At 40.4% G+C, this 24,516-nt stretch overlaps 1 protein-coding gene across 2 annotated transcripts; it reads right to left on the bottom strand.

Annotated features, from left to right (window-relative positions):
* Positions 1-2,955: 2,955 nt before the first annotated feature.
* LOC114033628 (1,25-dihydroxyvitamin D(3) 24-hydroxylase, mitochondrial) lies at positions 2,956-23,221 on the bottom strand. Of its 2 annotated transcripts, XM_027849261.1 has the most exons (11): positions 22,960-23,221; positions 21,120-21,306; positions 19,788-19,881; positions 17,489-17,585; positions 14,534-14,625; positions 12,998-13,109; positions 9,580-9,725; positions 4,697-4,863; positions 3,884-3,962; positions 3,186-3,383; positions 2,956-3,066 (listed from the first exon to the last, which is right to left on the bottom strand). In XM_027849261.1, exons 1-11 carry the CDS (start codon positions 23,219-23,221, stop codon positions 2,956-2,958), a joined length of 1,545 nt encoding a protein of 514 aa, XP_027705062.1. The 2 variants fall into 2 exon arrangements, with proteins under 2 accessions (XP_027705062.1, XP_027705069.1); XM_027849268.1 differs by lacking the exon at positions 3,186-3,383.
* Between the last annotated feature and the right edge of the window lie 1,295 nt (positions 23,222-24,516).

The raw sequence follows: 24,516 nt of genomic DNA, 5'->3' as shown, positions 1-24,516 counted from the left end.
TAAAGTCACATTTTATAAATGGGAAAATTTAAGTAAAGCAAATTATTTTCCCGAAGTTGTGAATTAAATCTTTGCTGGGCTGAGACAAACATCCAAGCTCTCACTCCAATGTGACTGATCCTAAATTAACTAATATCATTATTATAAAAATAACTCAAAGGAAAAAGTGATCCTTATTTTAAATGAATAAATTTAATAAAATTGTTGGCTTTTACATTTCCTAAAAGGTTGAGTCTTTGCCTATGGTATAATGGTTACAAACCACAAAGCAAAAGGGAGGAATAATTAGCAAATTAATGATTTTTGCAGTTAGGTTTTCAAGGTGAATTATCTGTTTGAAAGAATAATCTTTGTATTGGTTAAAGATATATGAAAATATATACTTTTAAAAATTTCCAACTGTTCTTAAATTTATCAGCAGGGAGGTATGCTTAGCCAACACTTATGGGTGCTGACCCTTTAGTTAGCAACCTCTTGATACTGATTAAGTTATTCAATGATTGTCTTGTAAACTGTCTCTGTCATGCAAGGCTGAGTATAGCTAAATTCAGAAAGCCTTATTCTCAAAATGCTGGACTCTGGATGATAGATTTTTTCCTAAAAGATAGAGAGATTGTAATCAATGGTGAATTTCCCACACAGATGAAATCACAAGTCCTTGAAATATTGAAGCAGTATATATTTACAATAGAAGTATAAACTGAGCTTTAGTTTATGGATTTGTTGATAGTTCTTTTCTGCCCCAGATAACATTTGGTCTTCAGCTGTGAGTTATATATAGGGAGATGTCCCAAATTTACCCATCTGAAGCTTAAGACCCCCTAAGGTAAGGACAAAGATAGTTGCCGTCTTCTATCTGTCTTTCTCAGGACTCTTTATCCTCCCTTTTCAGGTCATGAGAGAATCTCCAGTGTTAGATAGAAAGGTCGACTCACTTACCAAGTTAAGACCAAAGTTAATTCAAGTCAGGGCACCTTTAGACAGTAATAATTGCTTTTAGTTACTACTGACCTGCTTCAAAGATAAAATACCCTGTATTCCAGCATTCAATACAGTTTCCTGAGTTGGTTATAGTAAAAATAAATACTATCATTCATACATGAACCAGAAGTATTAGAAAGACAATATGGGAGAAAAGAATATCCACCTAATGGAGGGATTAAATGCCCTGAGGATGCCATCTGCTGCTCTTGAAAAGTAGTCTTTTCATTGATCATCCAGTAGTTAGAACACTAATCTTGAGCATAAGCAAAAAAAAAAAAATGCTGTTCTCGGTACTCAGTAGAGAAGCTGAAGAATAATTAGGCTGCAATTACAGAGCAAAGAAAAATATTTAAAAGAGGGGAATGTAACGTAAGCTAGTAGTTATTCTTCTTCCTGGACTTTATATGTTCATAGATCTTCAAAAACTGCCATTGACTTTTTCTGAGGGTGTAGCTCATAATGACAGCAAACCCTCCTTCCCTTTTCCCCCTTCCCTCTCCCAATAAAAAGTTACAAATGGTTGTAACCCTTTATTCCTGAGATGAGATCTAACCCCATTCCTTCATTGATTAAGAAAGTCTTCTTAGAATGTGACAAATCTAACCAGGGCTCAGAAGAGATAAGAAATGTGTGTGTGTGTATGTGTTTGTGTTGGTATTGGAGAGGGGAATGAAGCAAGAGTTTGGTCTTAGCTCAGTGAGTTTTTCCCATAACTCCATGTTTACTTAATAAATAATAACAATAATTTATATTTCTATAATCATCATTTATACTGCTTAAAGGTTTATGAATCATTTCCATTACAACTCTGCAAGGTAGGTAGTATATGTGTGATTATGCCCACTTTATGGATGAAGAGAACTGAGTAACTCAGATTTATATGGAATACTAAAATTGGTCATGTGTTTTCCTTGCAATCACCCATGAGGTTGGTAGTATTGTTATCCTTATTTTACAGAAGAAGAAACTGAGGCTCAGAGATAAGCAGTGACTTCCCAAGGCCATAAATCTGGTTAGAGGAAGAGCTAGAGCTTGAATCTAGATTTCCTGATTTCAATTTCAGTGAAATTCCCCAAATTTGCTGATCAGCCTATTGCCTCTTAATTGGTAGTTTCTTTATCTGTTCAATGAGTCAATTGAACTAGATATTCTACAGCCTGGGACTGTGAAATAGTTTCTAGAAGTGTCCTAGAAGTGGGAGAAAACATGTAATTTTGAACAGCTAGGGAGGAAAATAAGTACTTGAAAAGGCAGTGACAATCAACATACAAAAGGAATGGGGGGAGGTACTGAGGGATAGGAGAAGAGAATAATAGGGATGGAACAATTCACGTGGTCTATTCAGTTCACAGAGGCTTTTTCTTGAAATAGCTCTGTGAGATAGGTCATATAAGTATTATTACTCCAATTTTACCGTTAAAGAACCTGAGGCTTGCAGAGACTAAAATGATTTAACATAGGAGCATAGATTTAAAGTTGAAAAGGACATTGGATGTTATTGCTTCCAACCTCATCATTTTACAGATGAGGAAACTGAGGCTCAAAGACATAAAATGACTTTTCCAGGGTCACCTAGCTAGTAAGTATTTAAGGCAGGACTTGAACTCAGATTTTCCTGAAAGCAAGAACTTTTCTCATTAAAGGCTATAATACTTGAAGGTGACATTTAATATAACCCAGGTTAGTAAAAATAAAAATAATTTTGAGCTTTGAGACCTGGTGTCTTGTCCTGGCTTTGACACTTAATAGTCGTATGACCCTGGACAAATCAGTCCCCTCTCCCTCAACAACCTCAGACTCAGTTCTCTCTTCTTGTCAAGTGATGACAATTACATCAACCACTCTTCACTTCACAGAGTGGTGATGAAGAAAGTGCTATGTTTAGATGGGAATTATTACCATTATGTCAAAGCTCAGCACTCCGCCCCTCATTCATTGAAGAGAACATGACAGTCACTCACCTGAAGCACCTCATCGTGCCAAGAAAGCGATGGGAAGTTCCCGGTTGGGGACCAGGATGCCCAGATGCAGCATTTCCACTGGCTTGTTGTCTAAGGCTATAATGTCATATTTTCGTACAATCTGGAACACACAGTGACATAGAAACAGAATTACCCACTGTCTTTCCTTCCTTGCAGAATCATCCAAGGTTCATTGTGATAAAAATTCTTGACCAGGAAAGAAGCTTCAAGAAATTTTACCCAGCAAAGAGCCAAATGGAGCTGGAGTTCAGCTAAGCGCCGCCCAATGCACATCCTCTTCCCGATACCAAATGGAAGGTGAGCGAAAGGATGGATTTTCTTCTTTTCCTGAAGCCAACGTTCTGGTCTATACTGACTCCAGTCTTCAAAATTTTCTTCATTAGATCCCAAGAACTGAGTATTTAACATTAAAACTGTCTAAAAATACACACATCATTCATATTAATCAGAAGGGAAGGTTCAGGAGAAGTGATAAAAATACAACAACAACAACTATTACTGCTACTACTGATAATGCATGATTTAGTTTTTTTCAAATTGTCTTCTCATAACAACCTTCTGAGATAGGTGGTATAAGCATTATCACCCTTTTTTGCAGAAGTAGAAACCAAATCTCAAGGAAGTGAAATGACGTGTCCCAAGTCACATAGCTACTAAGTTTCATAGCTAGAACACCTCCAGAGCCCCTCAGACTCTAAATCCAATGTCCTTTCTTCTGTACTATACTCCCTTTCACCAATATTTGTATACCTAACAATTAATATGTAGTCCTGCTAAATAAACCTTCAACATGATATTTTCCCCTTTTATTTGAATTGACACTCTCCTGGAAGGCAACTGTCAAAAGCTATGTCCACCTCTCTTTAGGAATCTCTTTCAAATCAGTGCTAATAACAAAACCACTAAGTTCTACTCACCCCTTTGGTTAATGCATAGTCTCCAAGAACCATTTCTTGGTCAAGAGTCCTAGTTGTAAATGGCACAGATGGTGTTAGCCTAAAAAAACAGGTACAAGTTATCAAAGTTGGGCAGTGATTAAATTCTATATCAATTATTAATAGGAATTAGATTCTCATCAAATGAATCAGGCAGTGTAGTGATGTGAAAAGATAAATGACATAAGAGTGAAAGGACTTGGGTTCTAATCAGGTTCTGTCATTAACTTGCCATGTGACTTTAGGCCAATCATTTCATCTCCCTGGGCCTAAAAACATGCTCCCAAGCTAATTAATCAATGCTCCCGTTATTCCTGTGAGCATTGTTATTATTTTGAACTTAGAAATGAAGGATAGAACACATATGACTTGCCCAGCCTTTCATGAAAAATGGAGAACAAGAATGTGATTTAAAGGTTCATAGGATTTAGAGATGGAAAGGATCGTAGGGATCACTGTCTTATTTGATATGTGAGTAAACTGAGGCCCAGAGAGTTGTGACTTTGCCAAGGCCATACAGTTAGCAAGGCGCTGTGTCAGGATTTGAACCCAGCACTTCTGATTCCAAATCCAGTCCACTTCTCATAATGCATCAAGGCCTCCTTAAATCCTGTTTTCATAAACTAACTTTCATTTCCATCTGGGGTGCTTTGAATCTGGGAGGTGCAGGAAAGGGAGGAAAAGAGCGAAAGGGGATGGCCTATTAAATCATGAGTCAATAAGGCAAAAAGGAATTTTTCACCACAACTTAGACCATTAAGATTATGTTTCTGTCAGTGGGCATATGTATTTTACCTCATTGATTCTTTCAGGCAGGCTTTTAAATAAGGCATATTCTTCAAGTCCTCTGCATTGGGTGTCTGTTGCTCAGGCAAAACTCTCTCTATTTCCTCAAGAAGCTTCTTCTGCACCCGAGGATTTCGAGATAAATTATACAGAACCCACAATAAGCTGTTGGCTGTCTGAAATACAAATAGACACCATCATCAAGGCAGGTAAGTGGTTTAGTGAATAGAACATAGTACTTAGCAACGAAAAGACCTGAGTTTTAATTTTGCCTCCAATACTTACTTTGTAAAGTGCTTTGAAAACCTTAATGTGCTCATTATCTTAGGATCATAGGTTTAGAACTAGAAGGGACCTGAAACTCCAACTTCTTCATTGTACATATGGGGAAACTGAGGCTCAGAGGGAGTAGAGATTTGCCCAAGGTAGTAAATGGCAGGGCTAAGATTCGAACAGCACACACACAGACTCTGAATCTTGCACTGTTTCCTCTACACTGTGGTGCCATTTAAAGACCTTGCTTTGAAGCCACCTGCTGTCAGAACCCTCTGGGTGTGATGGAAAGTTTAGCTCTTCTTTCTGTACATTATGGAAGCGCCCAGTTTTAAGCAAAAGCAGAGTGTGATTTCTCAACTTCTTTTGTGCATTTAAAATGTGCCTCAATTCATATATCTTTGAGGAAAAGCATCTGTTGTATAAATTGAGATACATCCAGACCCCAAGCTGTGAATTTTTTTCACCTTCTTCCTATTCCCAACTAAAATAGCTCTTCTAAAATTAGGAAGGGATATGTAGTAGGGGGTGAGGATGGTTGGGAGGCATGACAGATTGTTTGCTAATAAAGCTTTAAAATAAGAGTTTGAGTATGGAGTGATATAGGCAGCTAGGTAGCAGAGCAGATAGAGGGCCAGCCTGGTCGTCAGGAGGACTATCTTCCTGAGTTCAAATTGGGCCTCAGACATTTCCTAGCTGTGTGACTCTGAACAAGTCACTTAACCTTGTTTGCCTCAGTTTCCTCATCTGTAAAATGAGCTGAAGAAGGAAATGGCAAACCATTCCAGTATCTCTGACAAGAAAACCCTAAATGGAGTCACAAAGAATGAGACATGACTGAAATGACTCAACAACAATAACAAATGAAATGGTATGGTAGACAAGAAGCTAACATGGAAGTCAGAAAGCCCTGGGCTCAACCTAGGCTCAAGGTTCATCTCTGATATACACTGCAAAGCCATCTTGTCTCTTAGGGTACCCCAGACATTTCTCTAACACTATAAATTATAGAGCAGCTGTTAAACTATGCTGGTAGAGGGCAATTTCTCACTGGGAGTTCCTTAAAACATTGAAATCGTACAGCTGGACAATGCAATTAAAAAGAGATTATCTTATACTGAAAATTCAATGCAAATCCATGCAACAATTATTAAATGCCTACTATATATGAGGGACTATATATAAAATAACAATCTTTATCATCAAGGAGTTTACAATCTAGTGGATTCATAATAACTTTCCTTTCTGACAATAAGAATTTACTTTAGGTAAATCATTTCCCCTCTTCTATCCTCAGTTTCCTTATCTGGAAAATGGGGATAGTTTTGTTATCTACCTGTCTACCTCACAGAGTAGTCATGAGAAAATCTCTGTGCTACTCATATGTGAGCTACCAAAAAAATTCAGTTCTTTTCTTTCTCATTCCCTGGGAAGTTCATTCCTACATAAACAAAGATGCTGCCCCTACCCACGGCTTCTACCAAAATATGAAATTCTGGCTTTCACTTGTTCTTAATAAAAGCTTGTTTCATTTTTTAAAATGGCATCACGTATTTTCCAAAGGAAACTAAACAAGGAGGGGGAAAATAGCCCAGACAGCCTGTCCAGCCCTTTGCAAAAACACATGCCAAATTATGATGGTTTCGGTGAATGGTGTGTGGTGTCAGGCTGCAGTAGCTAAATTGGACAATATATTCCTCTGGAAATAGTCGGAGTGACCTCTCTACAGACCTGAATATGCTCTCGCCAAGTGCCATGTACAGTTCTCTGAAAATATATATGTGATGCCCAGACCAAACAGCACATTGGGAGAGGGCTCAAAGCAAATCAGATTTATTATTTTTGGAATAGGAGGCTTTGATGGCAGGTTGTTTCAAGTCACAAGATTCTGGTGGTTACAGCTGCAAATAAACTGGTGGAAGGCATTATTGTAATAGCCCAATTTTCAAAACAGGAAGAAGGCATAGCCACCACATTAGATATGCTTTCAAATTTCTCAGATTTACCGAATGTGACTTTCAGAATAGCCAGGCCAAATAAAGAAACAGATCTAACCATATCAATAAGTCTTTCACCACAAGTACTCTCCAGTGTTTCCGAATGACAGCTAACTATAGGCTTCACCAAAAGTATCCAAGACAGGCTGCACTTTTCCATTGGGACCTGTCCTCGGAAACCTCCTCAGCCAACTGGCCTGGGTACTGAGTATGATCCTCATGAATAGTGCAAAAGAATGGATAGAAGAAGCTATGGTTTTCTTAATCCAGGTACCCAGCACTCCTGAATCCAAAGCTGGCAATTGAGTTGAATTCACTCTCAACTTCGTTACAATTTGCGAAGTCAACACAGTGGGAAAGGCAGAAATAGTGTCCAAGGATAAGCCCTCTACTATGAGAGTGACCTAGTGTGAGACCTCATTTCAATTAGCCTGAAGTATAAGAAACGAGAATTAACATCTTAGTTCCACTGAGAAGTATAATTCTACCAAGCACCTTCACTTTTTCTATATGAGAAATATTATTATTATTATTATTATTATTTGGTGAGGCAATTGAAGTTAAGTGACTTGCCCAGAGTCACACAGCTAGCAAGTGTTATGTGTCTGAGGTCGGATTTGAACTCAGGTCCTCCTGACTCCAGGGCTGGTGTTCTATCCACTGCACCACCTAGCTGCCTCGAGAAATATTATTTTTGCAAAGGAGCACAAAATGCAACAGGGAGAGGAAGTATGAGAGAAATCTCTGTGTAGTTTGCTCAGAACCGAGGAAGGAGAAGCAATGTTGAGTTGGGGTGGGATGTTGTAATAATAATGAGATAGGGTCTAAACCTGCGATTTCATTGGTATAGGAAATTCCTGCATAAGGAAACTCCCTCTCAGGTAGATCAGCACTTCTTCTATAATTTAATGCCTTAGAAAGTTATCTAGTGCACTCAGAAAGTGAGTGCTTAAAGATACACAGATGGTATGTGTCAAAGGCAGGATTGGAGCCCAATGCTTTCTGATTCTTACACTGGTTCTTGAGCCACAACACACCCACGGGCTCTCCAATAATAACAATGACAATAAATTTTCATATTTATGTACTACTTTAAGTCCATCTTCAACATTTCAAGACTCTGTGGTTTCACCAGTGGGGATACTCACTTGAATAATAATAATAGCTAACATACATGTAGTTCCTACTAAGCACTACTCTACTAATTCAGATTGCAATGTCTTCATCACTTTATAGAAACTAAGTAAGTTACTCTGGCCACAAAATTTCATTCCCTGGCCTCTATTCCTTTAGTGATCAGTGAGGCTGGTCCTCAGATAACAGAAAGCATTTATTTAGGGCTAACTCTGTACTAGGCACTGCTCTATGAAGTGGAGATACAAAGGAAGGCAAAGCTATGGTTCCTGCCCTCAAGGAGCCAATCTTCTAATAGAAGAGGCAACATATAAATAATTAAGTACATGCAGGATATCTACAGAGGGGATGAAATGCAGTCTGAGAGTGAGGGGAGGGCACTAACAATTGGGGGGCATCCAGAAAGGTCTCCTGAAGAAGGTCGGGATTTTAGCAGAGTCCTAAAAGAAGCCAGGGAAACTAGGAGGCTGGAGTGCCCAGGGAAAGCATTTCAGACATGGCGGACATCTAGTGCAAAGGCATGGAGTCTACTATCATGCCAGCACTGCTGAATGGAAGAGAGTAAAGTATAACAAGCCCAGGAAAGTACCAAGAGGCCAGGTTATGAATACCAGAGCATTTTATATTTATTTATATATCATTTATATATTTATTTGTATATTCATATAGACAATATTTTCTATTTTATCCTGGATATAATAGGAAGCCTCTGGAATTTACTGTGTGTATAGGGAGGAGGGGAGTGACATGATTACCTAATCTTGACAAAGATTCACTTTGGCTGCTAAGATTGAAGTGGGAACAAAATTGAGGCAAGGAGACCAGTTAGAAGACTCTACAAAACACATACTAGACGAGACAAGAGTCCAGTGTCTAAAGCATCTTTTACTTTAAATAAAATGTGAAATTTCTGTTCTTCAAAGAAGTCTATCTTTATCTATACCAGTGGTTCTTAACCTAAGGTCTGTAATTTTTTTAAAAATGTTTTTAGCTGTATTCCAATATAGGCAGCTAGGCGGCACAGTAGATAGAATGTTGGGGCTGGCATTAGGAAAAACTGAATTCAAATATGTGACCTTGTGTAAGTCACTTAACCTCTGTTTCACTCAGTTTCTCCAAATATAAAATGGAGATAATAATAGCACCTACCTCCTAGAGATGTTGTGAGGATAAAATGAAATATTTGTTCAGTGTTTAGCACAGTGCCTGGTATGTAGTAGGCACCATATAAATGTTAGTTATTATTATTTTATATAGTTGTTTTCCTTTGTAAAACTATGCTTTTGTTTTTATACATTTAAGATCACTATTTTAAGAAAGGGTCCATAGCCTTGTCCAGGCTGCTAAACTGGTCCAAGACACAAAAAGGTTAAGAGCCCCTGAGTCACAGAATTCTTGGTTTAAAAAAAACAAAACAAAAACCTAGTCTGGCTGGAGCATCCACATGACTGTTGGGTCCCCATGTAGAAGAGACAAACAGGGCCTTACCGTTTCCACTGCACCTAGCTGGAGCTCTGTAACAGCTGCATACAGCTCCTTTTTAGAAAGCTGATTCTGGTGATAAATATCACAAAGAAAATCCTCACTGGGATTCTCTGAGTGTTTTTCCAGGCGATTGTTGATGCATGATTTGGCTGTAGGAAGAGGAGAGAAGTGGGAAAGAATTGAGGTTATACAATTATAATTAGGATAGGAGAAGGGCCATCAAATTAAAATCCCAAGCCAAGATTTTCTCTGCAGCAGAATTTAATTAAAATGGAGAATAACAAATAAGACAATGAGGAATGACAAGATCTTTCAATTCAATTCAATTCAACTAACATTTAAGTGGCTATACTATTATCAATCAATCAAAAAGCATTTAGGATGCTTACTATTCTCTGAGTACCATGCTAAGCACTGGGGATCCAAAGAAAAATAAATAGCTGTTTCCTTCAAGGAGCTTATATTCTATCAGGGGAAGTATTATGTACTATGGGTAAGGCACACGATATCTTCCATTTCATTTTGTGCCAACACACCATATTTACTCAATGTCCTTTTCTATAAAATACATATTAAAAGCGATAATTTCTCAAATTCATTCAATTCCTTCCAGCTTTTCATAGATTGGTCCTATGAAGTGTCAGCTGTATGCCTGGCACTAAACTAGGAACTGCAAACACATTTTTGTTGTTGTTATTCAATCATTTCAGTCATGTCCTGTCTCTTCATGATGCCATTTGAGGTTTTGCTGGCAAAGATACTGGTAAGGTCCGCCATTTCCTTCTCTAGCTCATTTTACAGATGAGGAACTGAGGCAAACAAGGTTAAGTGACTTGCCCAGGGTCACACAGCTGGTAAGTGTCTGAGGCCAGATTTGAACTTAATGAAGATGACTCGTCCTGATTCCAAGGCCAGGGCTCTATGTGCTGCACCACCTAGCTGCTCCTTCAAACATGTACTAGGCCTTGTGCCCAGTAGAAGGTTCTTTTCTCAAAACACATTTGTATTCCATTAGTTATATATGTGTTTCATTATTATTTCTAGGGACCTAGTGATACTCCTGTGCAGATCCTTAATAGGAGCAGAAATGATCAGTTCATAGCAAAGGTGGGGTCTGAAACTCTTGCTCTCAGTAGACTAGTGCCTATACTCAGTATCTTGAACCAAGTGGCTGCCCTAAGATGCATTCTCCTGATTCCTACCTCCCCTCCATCCCCAAGTTTCAGGTTCTCCTGTGGGTAGATGTTAGGGAAGGCAAAGCTAACATACAATATGTATGTGGCTAAAGTTGATTCTCTTGCTCTGCATTTATAGGCTCATGGACCTTGAAGGTCTACAGAGGCCATCTAATTCAATACCCTTACTATAATGATGAAGAAAATGAGGCCCAGGAGGATTAAATGACTTGTCCAAGGATCCACAGGTGGAAAGCACCAGAGGTGGGGTTTGAACCCAGGTTTTGTCTCCTCAGTCATTGCTATCACCCTGACATGTTGTGAGAGATTTGACTACAGGGGAAACCCATGCTAATTTGAAATGAAAGCACGACTGAATTACCAGTCCTGACTAGAGGAGAGAATGCTGCGTTAGAGAGATTTCTACTGTACTTTGAGGACACAAGAAATTCTAGACTCCTCTTTTTCATGAAAGAGGCAAATCTTAGGCCTGCCTCTTAGGCAAAGTAGTTAACATAATAGGAGTAAAGAATAATTCAAAGGCAGAAAGAAGCCTTCAATTTTATGTGCTATTATTATCCCTATTTACAGAGGAGGAAATAGGCTGACACAAGTTAAGAAAATTTTCCAGTCTAATGTGTGTCTGAGGTAGGTTCAAACGCAGATCTTGTGGACTCCAAATCCAGTACTCTATCCACTACACCACCTGATGAATAGCCAGATGGACTTGGAGCCAAGAAGACCTGGGTTCAAGACTTACTTCTGATATACACTGACTGCGTGATCCTGGGCAAGTCACTTAATCTTTCAAAGCTCTCAGCAATTCTTGAAGACTGTAAGAAGTGGAGATGTCCACCTGCATTGGCAAAGGGGATTTCCTGACTGGGAGTTCCCTATACCAGTGAAATTACAGAGGGAATCCATCTCTAAAATGGTTCTAATAATCCTTGAACTCCTCCATTAAATCCTACACCGATTCTTCCTTATAGGATAACAGGGACTGTGAGCTTTTGAAGGCTATGCCAATAGAGTATGAGCACTCATAGGACTTCCCATCCTGGAAGACTATAAGTACAGGCCTGGACTTGAGTAGGCTTGAACTTGCCTATCATCTGAGGCCCAGCTTAAGGAAATGCACAAAGCATATCACCAGAAGGTCACAGAATCAGAATTTGGAGCCTCAAGGGAACTTAGAGGTCATTAAATCCAATCTCTCCATTTTAATGATGAAACTGAGGCCCAGAGAGGTCAAATAACTTGTCCAAGGACACAAATAATAAGTAGCAGAAGCAGGATTTGAACCCAGGTCCCCTGACTCCACATCTGATGTTCTCCACTGTAACATATTTCCATACTTCAACCACAATAATTCATGCATGGAGAGAGTTTGTTTTTTTTTTTTTATCAGTGGTGGGAATGTCTATACTGAAGTCATCATGAAGTTTTGCAAAGTATCAAGGTAAGCCCTGCTTTTCCTATCTCACAAATTTGCTACGAAGATTAAATGAGGTTAAAAGAGTGTTTGAGATCATTGAATCCAGTCTTCTGGTTTTACAAATAAAACTGAGGCCTAGACTTGCTGAAGTCATACAGGTAGTTAGTAGTAGAGGTGGGCTTCAAACTCAGGTCCTCTGACTCACAGGATCACAGATTTAGAGCAGCAAAGGACCTTAGAAGTTACTTAGTCTGATCTCTTTATTTAACAGGGTAGTAAACTGAGACCATTGAAGAGAAGTGACTTTCGTAGGATCCCGAGAGTGTCAGAGACAGGATTTGAACTCAGGCCCTCTGTCTCCAAACCTAGCATGCTTTCTGCTATGCCAGGTTGCCTTACCTCCAAATCCCGTTCTTTATTCCCTGTGTGATGCTGTCTCTCCTCTGTATAAAGAGCCTTACAACAATAAAGTGTGATTTGAATTTACATTTATAGTGTTACTAAACACAGAAACAGTTGTCATTATTGAACAGGCAATCTGGGGTGGAGAAGGGAAGGTGCAGCCTACTCTCTGAGCTAAAGGGTTCGATGTTGAGTTACACTTCGTCGTTCCTATAGAAGGCTCTGCTGCTGTGGTCTTGTCAAATCTCAAGAGAAAGGCAGAAGAAAGTCAGAGAATAACAAAATGAGTCAGAGCAGGCCAGTGAGGAAGGCTGGGCAAAGAAGAGAAACAGCATCTTCAGCAGAGCTGCCCAAACTCCGTCTATCAGGGAGAAGATCCAGTCAGGCCTTCAGGAAAGGACCTTCTCACCTGATTTAAAGATGTTGTCCCAAGCCTGAGTGTGCATCTGCCACACCTTGGTGTTCAGGGTTTTGTGAAGCTCCACTGGGGTCACCATCATCCTCCCGAAAGTGCTCATCATCTGTGAGAAAGCAAACACATTTCCATTCCTTGTCTTTCCAAAGAGAACCAGGGCATTATGAATCTTAGTGAAAATCTAGACTCTCAAGAGTTGGAATGGATCTCAGAGGGCATATGGTCATAGGGTAGGATGGTAGAGATGGTATCTGTGATTCCCTTAGTATGAGAAAAGTCCTTCTATCAATTCAGGTCATCACCTTCTCAGAGAATGGCCTATTGGCCTTAGAGTAGTGGTGTCAATTTCAAATAAAAGTGGACCCATACTGCTGCATATGGATTAGAAAACATCAAATTAACATTGTCTATGTTGTATTGTATTCTTATGTATCTTGTTAAACATTTCCCAGTTATATTTTAATTTGGTTCAGGCCCAGGGAGACTCAACCAGGATGTGTCAGAAGTAGGACTTGAATGCAGGCCTCCCTGACTTCTTGAGTTTGGCTCTCTGATGCCAGAATTTAAAAGCTATTTAATTTAATTTTTTCAAAGTATGCTAAAACTTTGATAGACTTGGCTCTTCTCAGCAATGCAAGGATCTAAGACAATTCCAAAAGACTCACAATGGAAAATGCTATCCACATCCAGAGAAAGAACTATAGGAGTCTGAATATAGATCGAAGCATATTATTTTCTCTTTTTTTGTTTTTTCTTTCTCATGGCTTTTCCCTTTGTTTCTCATTCTTCTTTACAACATGACTAATGTGGAAATATGTATAATATGAGTACATGTATAGTTTATATCAGATTGCATGCCATCTTGAGGGAGGGGAGAAATTTAGAACTCAAAATTGTGTAAGTGAATGTTGAAAACTAAAAATAAATAAATTAATATTTTAAAAAATTTTTTTAAAAGCATGCTAAACATTGAATCCTTCCTAGATGAAACTGCATATGAATCCTTACTTTAGATCAGTTATAACTAGAAGCAACCACAGTTTCCACTGTGATTGATACAAGCTAAAATCAATCCCTCAAAGTTCTGAAGTCGGTGGTATTGGTTTTTTGTCTTTGTTCCCAAACCTTCCTCTATCATCAGAGAATAGATGTAGAGCTACAAGGGACCGCCAAGGCCATCTAGTCCAATTTCCTCATTTCACAGATGAGGAAACTGAGTCCAAGGTGACTAAGTGACCTGCCAATGTTCCACAGGCAGAAAGTGGCAGAGACAGGATTTGACCCCAGGTCCTCTGGCTCCAAATTCAGAATTCTTTGTACTATATCATATATGCCACAGTGAACAGGATGGAATATGATTTAATTTCTGCAAAAACTTTTTACCAGATCAATTCTGATTGAGTAGATACAATAGATTCCATAGCTATTTTGAAACTTTTCATTCAAAACAATTAAGATACATATGATTTCATAATTCAATTTGGCGATTTAACTCCACCCAGGAAAACCACACATCAAACAAATTCTTACTGTTTTGATGGATGTAATGAAGTTCAAAGCATCATCACTGGTATTGTTCTGCAGCAGTCCAAATCTCTTTTCATACAGCACTAGGCAAATACCTGTTATTTAAAAAAAACATGGGTGTTACACAATAGCAACAACCCTGGAGTCTGTGATTATCTGGCTATTAAAGGTTCAGTTCTGTCTCCTGTGGAAGCATTGGCTTTTCCAAGAACAAATAAGGAAGCCAAGAACTCAATGGCCTTTCATGGCCTGGTGCAAAGTAAGGAAAACAAGCTGAGGGAAGTGGTAGGATCCCCGCAACTGAAGGGTTCACCTCACCTCTGTGATGAGAAATCAGCCTCTCTTCCAAGGGCCTTGCTTGCTTAGAAACTCCTTGCTGGAATATGATTGAGTTTAGGATTCCCATAATTTAATCAGGATGACTTAAGATGGTGCTCAAAAATACTGTAAGGCTGTGTCTGTTTGATATCAGTAGCTCATCTGTCCTGGTATAGATACTTTTTGATCCTCCCTGTCTACACAACCAAAGGGAGTTCTACTCGTTATTGGGGTAGTAATCTTGAACACTAAAACAAAGGAATGAAGGAGAAGTCACATCTCCTGTGACTTAGGAGACAATGGAATGGTTTTCCAGAGAAGTCAAGAGTTGAGAAGTTAAGGGGAAAATGTTTTTATTCTTTTTTAAAAGCAGTTCAAAGTTCTCATTCCATCAGCTTTTACAACCTTGAAACCTTCACTCATCCCCTGCTAGCCGGAAGGAATGTCTCCCTCCTTGGACCTGCAGAGCACTTGGTAGCTCTGTTGAGCGCTTAACCAGGCTCAAAACTGAATTGGAGTTTAACTATTTGTGTTTCTGTTTTAGTTCTTCGGCTAAGTTGTGACATTCTTGAGGGCAAAGGGCTAAATCTTATTCAGCTTTCTATCTTAAGTGTCTATTACAGGGACTTGTACAGAGTAGAAGCTTAATAAATATTTGCTCAATTGAAATTAATAATAATAATTCTAGCATTTATATAACACATTAAGTTCTGCAAAGGGCTTTGCAAAGATTAGCTCATTTGATACCTACCACAACTTTGGGAGATAGATGCAATTATTATCTCCATTTTAAAGATGAGGAAACTGAGGCAGACTTGCTCAGGGTTAAGTGACTTGCCCAGAATCACAGAGCTATTAAATGTCAGAAGCTGGATTGGAACTCAGATCTTTCTGACTCCGCATCCAGAACTTTAAATACTTTATCCCCTCCCTGAACCTATATTATTTAAATTTGGGGTTCTTAAACTAGCAGCTGCCCCTTTTTGATTTAATATTTTGATGTCTTTATTTCAATGTAATTGGTTTCCTTTGTAATCCTGTCTTTTTATTTTATCCATTTAAAAACATTATTCTGAAGAGTCCATCTATTTCACCAGACTGCCAAAGGGGTTATATGACACATAAATAAACCAAAAGCCCCTGGTTTAAAGCGTAAGTCTATGTATGTACATAATACATGATGACAGACAACTAGTCTTTCTAAGTGTTAGTTATCATCAGCATTCTCATTGATGGGGATATTCTTGTAATGGGACGAGCAAGACAATTTGACTCTAGGGTCCCAACTAACTTGAAGATCTTTGTCCCATCACTTCAACTACCTTCAGTGCAAAATAGATTGGCATTAGAGATTGCTCTTTAATGAAAAAGGCACATTAACATTAATATATTCTTCCCTCATTTAGTGTCTCATGAAATAGCTAGGAAAAAGGAATTTTTGTAAAATGTAGTATTTGGAAACACACTTTTCTTTTTATGGTAGGCTGATCTACCCATAATGGCAATAAACCTGATCCCAACACAAAATAAAATAATAATAGTTTGTATTTATATATCTCTTTAAGGCTTACAAAGCATTTGTTTTTCATGATAACTCTGTGAAGGAGGTAAGCCAAGTGTTATTCCATTCTGCAAATGAAGAAACTGAGGGGCAGGAAAATTAAGTGATTTGCCCAGAGTTAAAGAGATGGAAATTGTTGAAAACAAGACTTGAATTCAGGTCTTCTGACTTGAAGACCATTCTTCCTTTCACTATCTCACACTACATTGTTGATGGCTCCATCTCAATGCTGAAAATCAATATGGCTCTGTGAGGGGCAGAAGCCAGAGTATTGAGTTCTATCTTCCTTATATACTGTATCCATTACATGTCATGCAAAACAGACCCATGTAGTCTTTGAATTGGAACATGCACATAGGCTCTTCATGTAGGAATGCATACCTTCCCTTATTTTTTTTTGCATTGTCATTTTAGATTCCATACCGTTCCAGTATAAATGGGTATTTCCAATGGATTGACAAGGTTTAATTCCCCAGACTTTCCACCTTCTCCAATTTTCTCAGTGTTCTTAGAGAACAAAATAGTATGAATGTGGAAAAGCTGAGAAGTTGTCTTCTTTAATGGAAGAGCAAAGGGCTAAAAGATTAGATTAGGTGAAAGACAAACCTAGGTTTGGGACTCGGCTAGTTTTAACATTAGCCCTTTGATATTGAATAAGACACTTTAACAAAATCTCAGTTTTCTCTTCTCTAAAATCATTAAAATACCTTTCCTATATACCTTATCATACCTAGTGAGATAATATTTGTCGATTGCCTTCCAACCAAAAAAAATTCTATGTACTTGGTAGAATTGGGTAGTGGAATGAATGCTGAACTTGGAAACAGGAGGACCTGAGATAGAATCCTATCTCTGATATTTTCTGCGATGGGACTCTGGGCAAATCACTTAATATCTCTGATGCTCAGTTTCCTATCTGCTAAATGGAGATAATAATAGCACTTGTGTTAGAGTGTTACAGGGGTAAAATGTGAAAACATACACAACATGACTTGTAAATCCTATATTATTGTGATTAGCAATAACATAGCCAGATCCTTGGTTCTTTAAACTCATATAAAAATTCTTTAAAAGCTTACTTTCAAATGACCATTTGTTCAGTTCACTATATAAGTCTTCAATTTGGCCATTTTCATTACAGAGATCATCTATTCTTTTCATAAAATCCACCAAGACCTAAGAAACAAGGACACATGGGAAGAACAAACTATTTATGGCATCATGGACTTAGTTAAGTTCTTGTGGCATTTGATACTCATGAGGTTCCTTTCCCCCACAAAGTAAACTAATTATGTGTTTCCATAAGAGCCCACCTCGTCCCCCAAACAAGTCTTGTCATCTGAGACTTTCAAAGATTTCCTGCAAATACCCACAGATCAAGTTTCAGCTTTTGATCTAAAAACGATGCTTACAATTTAAGAAAAGGAAAACATTGACTCTAATCTCAATGGGAATTAGACTGCTAAGGGATAATCATCCAAAAGGTTAGTTGGCTAAGTGCTGTGATACTGTAACTGCTCTGAGGTCTGCCACTTCCTTATTTGGAAAAGAACTTTTCATAGATCTGATCTAGTGGAAGAAATCCTGAGCTGGGGGTCAGTCAGGAGAGCTGAGTTCTAGTTCAGTTAGTTCAAGTAATGCTGTTACTTGTTGTACAACTTTGGGCAAGCCATCTGACCTCTATAAGCCTCAGTTTCCTCCTTAGTAAAGTGAGGGGTTTGTTGTTCAATCATATCTGATTCTTCATGACTCCATTTGGAGTTTTCTTGGTAAAGAAAACTGGAATGGTTTTCCATTTCTTTCTCCAGCTCATTTTACAGGTGAGGAAACTGAGGTAAACAGGGTTAAGTGACTTGCCCAGGGCCACACAGCTAGTAAGTGTCTGAGGCTGGACTTGAACTTGGGAAGATGTGAGTCTTCCTGATTCCAAGCCCAGTGCTCTATCCACTGTGTAACCTAGCTGCGCAAAGTGAGGGGGTGACCAGGATTCTGAGGTTCTTTCTAACTCTGCTTCAAAGACTTTTAAAAGTAGATAATCAAATCAAACAAAATGTACACACCACAGTGCTAAAACCATGTGAGTGGTGGGTGGCATAAAAAGCCCCTTTGTTAAGCATGTATATGCAGTATTTAACAACATGCAAGTGCTTTCCCTTGGAAACATATAGTAACTTCTGTGTGGTTGGCATTTCCTGATACACTGATGTCTCAATCAGCCAGGGAAGCCTAGAGAAATCACTTCAGAACTTAAACCTGATAACTAAAGATTACCCTGGGATAAGTTGTAAGGAAGAGTACCTTAGTGAGGTATTTCAATTCTCAAAGTTTTGTTACTTAAGGCCTAACATTTTTCTTTAGGATGGACCCTTGACTTCATTGGTATAGGGAACTCTGGGTAAGGAGATTATCAATAATACTTTCTCTGCAACTTATAGTATAAAAGTGTTGTATTTGTCATTGGAAGGTTAGGTGACTTGCCCAGGGTCACACAACCAGTATGTGTCAGAGGCAAGACTTGAACATATCTCTTCCTGACTCTCTTTGCTGGGGATAGGTAGCTGGTGGCTTAGTGGATAGAGCTGGAGTCAGGAAGGCCTGAGTTTAAATCCAGCCTCAAACACTGACTAGCTGTGTGACCCTGAGCAAGTCACTTAACCTTTGTTTGCCTCAGTTTCCTGAACTGCAAAACGGTGTTTGAGAACAGTACCTACCTCCCAGAGTTGTGAGAGGATTGTATCTGTAAAAAGTGCTTAGTACAATATCTGGCACATAGTAGGCACTATATATATATATACTTATTCTATCTCCCTCCCCATTTTACCAGCACATAGTAGGAGATATATATATATATATATATACACACACATATATATATGTATGTATATACTTCTTCTATCTCTCTCCCCATTTTACCAGTGGACTGACACACAACACCATAAAGCAAAGGTATCTTCTTTAATTAAAGATACATTTACGTTAGTTATGCTCAAGAATTTATTTTCCTGAGCATATCTTAAGCTGCATAGGATCTAAATGAAACCTGATACAAACCTAACAACTTTTAGCACTTTCTCTCTGGAAAGAGACATATTCCAGGTTGTTTATCCTGAACTCTCTCCTCATGTCTGAATCTATTCTACTCAAATTGGGAAATTGATAGAACTCCTTAGAGAATTTGAGGTAAAAAAATCACTTCTGCATAAATTACTTGGATATTTTTCAAAGGTATTGGGGGTGGGAAGGAAAGAAGGAATTCCCTTGATTTCTCTAAAAATTGGTCTCATTTCTAAAGCATGCCTTATGGATCACACTTTTGTTTTTATAAACTTCTCATTATTTCCAGAAGCACAGGCAAGGGGCAGCCTCAGTAACAAGTACCTCATTGATTTTCTCATCCAGCTTCATAATTTCTGTGGGCTTCATTAGCTTTTTTTGAAAGGCACTCCTTACTCTCTGCCAATCTTTCCCTTCCCTGAGGATGAAAAGAGGATGTTATTTAAAACAAAAGAAGGAACTCTTCTAAGTCTAAAAGTTCACCATTTACATAGCTCAAATGAAATAGTTTTAAAGCAAATTACCTGTCTAATTTAGATGGAGGTCTAAATGATACAGACCATTTAGATAGCATGATTTAGTGAACAATAAAGTTCTAAACTTAGAGTTAGGAAGACCTAAATACAAATGTTGACCAGATCCTTACTAGTAGTGAGATCATAAGCAGATCACTAATCTCTCTTAGCCTCAGTTTCCCCTTTTGTAAAATGGAGATAATAATATATGTAGTATCCACCTCACATGGTTGTTGTGAGGCTCAAATGAGACAATGTGGGTAAAATGCTTTATAAACTTTAAGGAGCAATATAAATGATGTTGTTTTATGGTGGTTGTTATTTCCACTTGGGACCCATTTGCTTAGGAGGATGGAAGAACTTTCACTCATGGTCTAAAAATGTGCTTGGGTGAGAAGTCAAGAAAGTCTTATTCAGAGATGATGTTTTCCCCTCACTTTGTAAGCCAAAACAGGAAAGGTACATTGGGCAGAATTGGGAGACTTGGTTTCAAGGCAAAATGTCTCTGGATCTCCTAAGAGAGACTGATCTCTGCAAACTCAAATGATCCCAGCAAGTCTTTCTTACAGCCCAGGTAAGAAGGTAGCCCTGACCATATCTAGTTCCAACCCAGTGCCTCCTCCCAGCTAGTCCATTCTTCTCTCCTTCTCCTTTGTCAGGAGTTTGTAGGTGTTTCCAAATGTGCCTCTGCAGTTTTCTCCCCTCATATCTTTTCCCCTTAAAATCTGGAATTTACAATCTGTCTTCATTAGGTTAGGATTTCCAGCTAATCCAGGTGAAAGTCTCACTGATTCTACAGATAATATGAATTCCCTATCTTCCCCTTTCCCTAATTACAAAGGCATCAGGAACTCCACCAGGATAGTTTCTTCCAGATAGGGCACTCCATGTCCGGAAAGTCTTATGACTTTGGAACATAGGGTTTTGAAGTTTAAAAGGACTCTATTGGTCATCCTTTCATTTTACAGAGAGTGAAACGAGGCCTAAGCCAGCAATTCAACTTCATATCTAGGGTTTTGTTCGCATATTCCTGTCTGACTATCCTTCAAGGCTCCCTGATAAAACCCCAGTTTCAAGGAATAGACCCTTGTTCTTTCCCTTTAGCAAGGGGAAATAGACTCCCATTGGAGTCCCGACTTACAGAATCAGCAGCCCATAGCCCTCCTTGCGATAGTCACGATAGGCTTTCCAGGGTTTGATTTCCAGTCGCTGGGGGTACATGCTTTCCTTGCGGAAGAGTGCCTCCAGCAGACACGGGGAGCCCAGGTGGACAGAGTCGAAGGAGCCCAGCTTTATGCGGAAAATCTTGCCAAACTTCTTATGGTACCCTGCCTGGAAAAAGATTTGAAAGGGGTGTGTGTGTGTGTGTGTGTGTGTGAGAGACAGAGAGACAGAGAGACAGAGAGAGAAGAGAGAGAGAACATATGTTCTTTCTGAGCATATCTGGATGAGGGCACAGGGAGAGTGCTCCCAATCTCTTCTCTTCTCTTCTCTCTCTCTCTCTCTCTCTCTCTCTCTCTCTCTCTCTCTCTCTCTCTCACATCCAGATATGTTATCTCTCTCTCTCTCTCTCTCTCTCGGTTTCTGTCTCTGGCTGTTTATGTCTCTGTCTTTGGCTGTCTCTCTGCTGTCTCTCTCTCTGTCTCTCTCTCTCTCTTTGTGTCTCTGTGTGTGTGTGTGTGTCTCTCTCTCCTCCACCCCCTACTCTCCTTTGCTCTGTCTTTGTCTCTGTCTGGCTCTCTCTCTTTGGTTCTCTCTCTCTCTGACTCTGTCTGTGTCTCTGTCTCTCTCTGTTTCTCTCTGTCTGTGTGCCTCTCTCTGTCTGTGTGCCTGTCTCTGTCTGTCTGTCCGTATGTCTCTCTGTCTGTCTGTCTCTTTCTTTGTGTCTCTGTCTCTGCTTATCTCTGTCTGTGTCTCTGTCTTTCTGTCTGTCTCTCTTTCTCTGTCTCTGTCTGTGTCTCTGTCTCTGGCTGTCTCTACTCTCTGCTGTCTCTATCTCTCTCTCTGTCTCTCTCCCTCCCTCCCCCTGTCTCGCTCTTTGTCTCTCTCTGTCTCTGTATGTCTCTCTTTCTCTGTGTCTCTGTCTGTGTCTGTGTCTCTGTCTCTCCTCTCTGTCTCTTTTTGTCTCTGTCTTTCTCTGTCTCTGTCTCTCTCTCTGTATCTGTCTCTCTCTTTCCCTTCCCCTCTCCCCCCCTCCCTCTCTCTCTCTCTCTCTCTCTCTCTCTCTCTCTCTCTCTCTCTCTCACACACACACACACACACACACACACACATTCTCTCTGGCTCTGTCTGTGTCTCTGTCTCTCTCTCTGTCTGTGTCTCTGTCTCTCTCTGTGTCTCTGTCTGTGTCTGTCTCTCCTCTCTCTCTCTCTGTCTTTCTGTCTCTGTGTCTTTATCTCTTTCTGTCTGTCTCTGTCTCTCTCTAACTCTCTGTCTCTGTCTTTCTATCTCTCTCTTTCTCTGTGTCTCTGTTTCTGTGTCTGTCTCTACTCTCTCTGTCTCTCTCTGTCTTTGTCTCTCTCTGTCTCTGTCTCTCTCTCCCTCCCTCTCTGTCTCTGTCTCTCTCTCTGGCTCTGTCTGTGTCTCTGTCTGTCTCTGTCTCTCTCTCTGTCTATCTCTGTGTCTCTGCATCTGACTCTCCTCTCTGTCTCTCCTTTTCTGTCTCTGTCTCTGTCTGTCTCTCTATCTCTCTCTGTCTCTGTTTCTGTCTGTGTCTGTCTCTCCTCTCTGGCTCTGTCTCTCTCCTCTCTGTCTCTGTCTCTCTCTCTGTCTCTCTGTCTCTCTCTGTCTCTGTGTCTGTCTGTCTGTCTCTCTCTCTCTCTTTCTGTCTCTCTCTCCCCTTCTACCATTTACTGTAGTTACTGGAGGACCAGAGGATACAGACAGCCTGGAAGCTGGAGAGGGTCTTGCCCGCTGAAACTTTTGGGAGAGTAGCTCTGGGCTGGTAGGGAGGAGGACAAGCAGTCAGGGAGAAGGAGCACTTACCAGCGTATCATGCTGTTTCTTCAGGCCCCCCTTCCAGAGGATTTCCAGCAGGCTGCCCAGGAGGGGCCAGTTGGTTGGACCGGGCAGTGCAGATGCAGCCTGCACCTCTCTGGGCACCCTCAGAGGGCAGATCGGTGGCACTTCGGGAGGCTGGGGGGAGCATGTGGAGGATGTGACAGGTTGAGGAAACTGCCTAAGCCTCCCTATTTGCTTCATGAAGGCAGCTACATAGGGGGTTTTCCTGATAGGCGAACTCATGGCTTCCAGGGACCAAAGTAGTGCTAGGCAGGTGAGACAGAGAGTTGTGTGGGTTTGTATGTGTGTGGATATATGTGGGAGAGAAGCTAAAAGTGTCAGAGGAGCTGGGGGTGTGGATCCAGAGAGGTCTGGAGGATTGAGGAGAAAAGCACGAAATTGGGGATAAGCAGGTAAGTGAAGAGGAGAGGACGAGGAGCAGCCAAGAAAACTGAAGGTATTGAAAGATGCTCAGAGCGGGAGCAGCGAGTAAATTGCCGCCGCCCCAGAGTTCAAAGAGGAAGGAGACCGGCTCTGGGCTGTGGTGCTTCGGCCAGCTCTAGCGTGCTCTGCACGCGGGGGACTTCTTTGTTCTCTGGTTTGTTTGTCTATCTACAGATGTCTTCTATGGGGCTGGAGTCAGGACCTGCCACCAAGGTGCTGCTGGAGGTGATGGATGCTTCTGCTGGCGCTGTTGCTTTCTCCCCTACTCAGAGGACTCCTATGGCTAGAAAAGGATGGACTGGTATTTATGAAGCTGGGGCAAGCCGGCCGGACTCCCCAGAATGGCCAATAAGAGGGCAGGGTGCGGCGGGGTGGGCCCGATTTGGCGTGGTTTGGCCCTCTGGAGCCACAGGTGGGAGGAGTAGCAAGGGGCGGGATGGACAACCGGAGAGGTGAGGGAGGTCAGTCAGGTCTAGAACAGCTGGCTCAGGTGTGCGTATTGCTGAGACCCAGTTTCCAGTTCCCTCCTTCTTTGCTCCCCCAGGGCAGATGACTCTGGGGCTCCACCCGGGAGAGCAGGAGGGGATGGGAGGAGAAGCTGAAACCTGAAGTGGAGTTCAACGAGTGTATGCCCTGTGCTCTCCTCCTCCTCCCTCCTCCCTCCTCCCTCCTCCCCTTCCAGCGGGCAAGAATCAGCAGTAGCGGCAGCTGTGGCACTCGGGGATGTTGCACAATCACTTGCTAGCCTTGAAGGTCTGCAAGTAAGGGGGAAGATTGCAGAAACGAGAACATCAAACCTTGCAAAGTGTCCGATGGCTCACTCTGCTCACTGGGCTAGGGAAAGTAAAGATTTTCTCCAGTGTAGACAGCTTTTGTTTGAAGAAATTAGATCTGAAGCATCCTTTTCACACCTCGCACCTACAAGATGTGCGAGACTTAACCTTTTAAACACTTTTTTTTTGTTGAAAGTCCTGTCTTAACTTGCTGAGGAAGGTTCAGTCAAGAGTCATTTTTCAGATTTCCTGAGAAGCCACTCTTGGTGTCTTTATAGGTGATAATAGAAAGGGAAATAGGAGACTGGTATAGGAAATACT

This window comes from Vombatus ursinus, unplaced genomic scaffold (genome assembly GCF_900497805.2).
Source record: "Vombatus ursinus unplaced genomic scaffold, bare-nosed wombat genome assembly UNPS02000580.1, whole genome shotgun sequence".
In the NCBI taxonomy this organism is placed as follows: Eukaryota; Metazoa; Chordata; class Mammalia; order Diprotodontia; family Vombatidae; genus Vombatus; species Vombatus ursinus.
Note: the sequence above shows the minus strand (reverse complement) of the source record. Positions and strands in the feature narration are given on the sequence as shown.

Bases quoted from the DNA above. Each gene is read 5' to 3' on its own strand.
- LOC114033628 (XM_027849261.1), bottom strand. From the start codon at position 23,221: ATGAGTTCGCCTATCAGGAAAACCCCCTATGTAGCTGCCTTCATGAAG. The intron at 17,586-19,787 runs GTACTTGTTACT...CTTGTTTCTTAG, and splicing joins TGGATGAGAAAATCAATGAG to GTCTTGGTGGATTTTATGAA. The intron at 3,384-3,883 runs GTGAGTAGAACT...GTGTATTTTTAG, and splicing joins ACTATGCATTAACCAAAGGG to ACAGTTTTAATGTTAAATAC.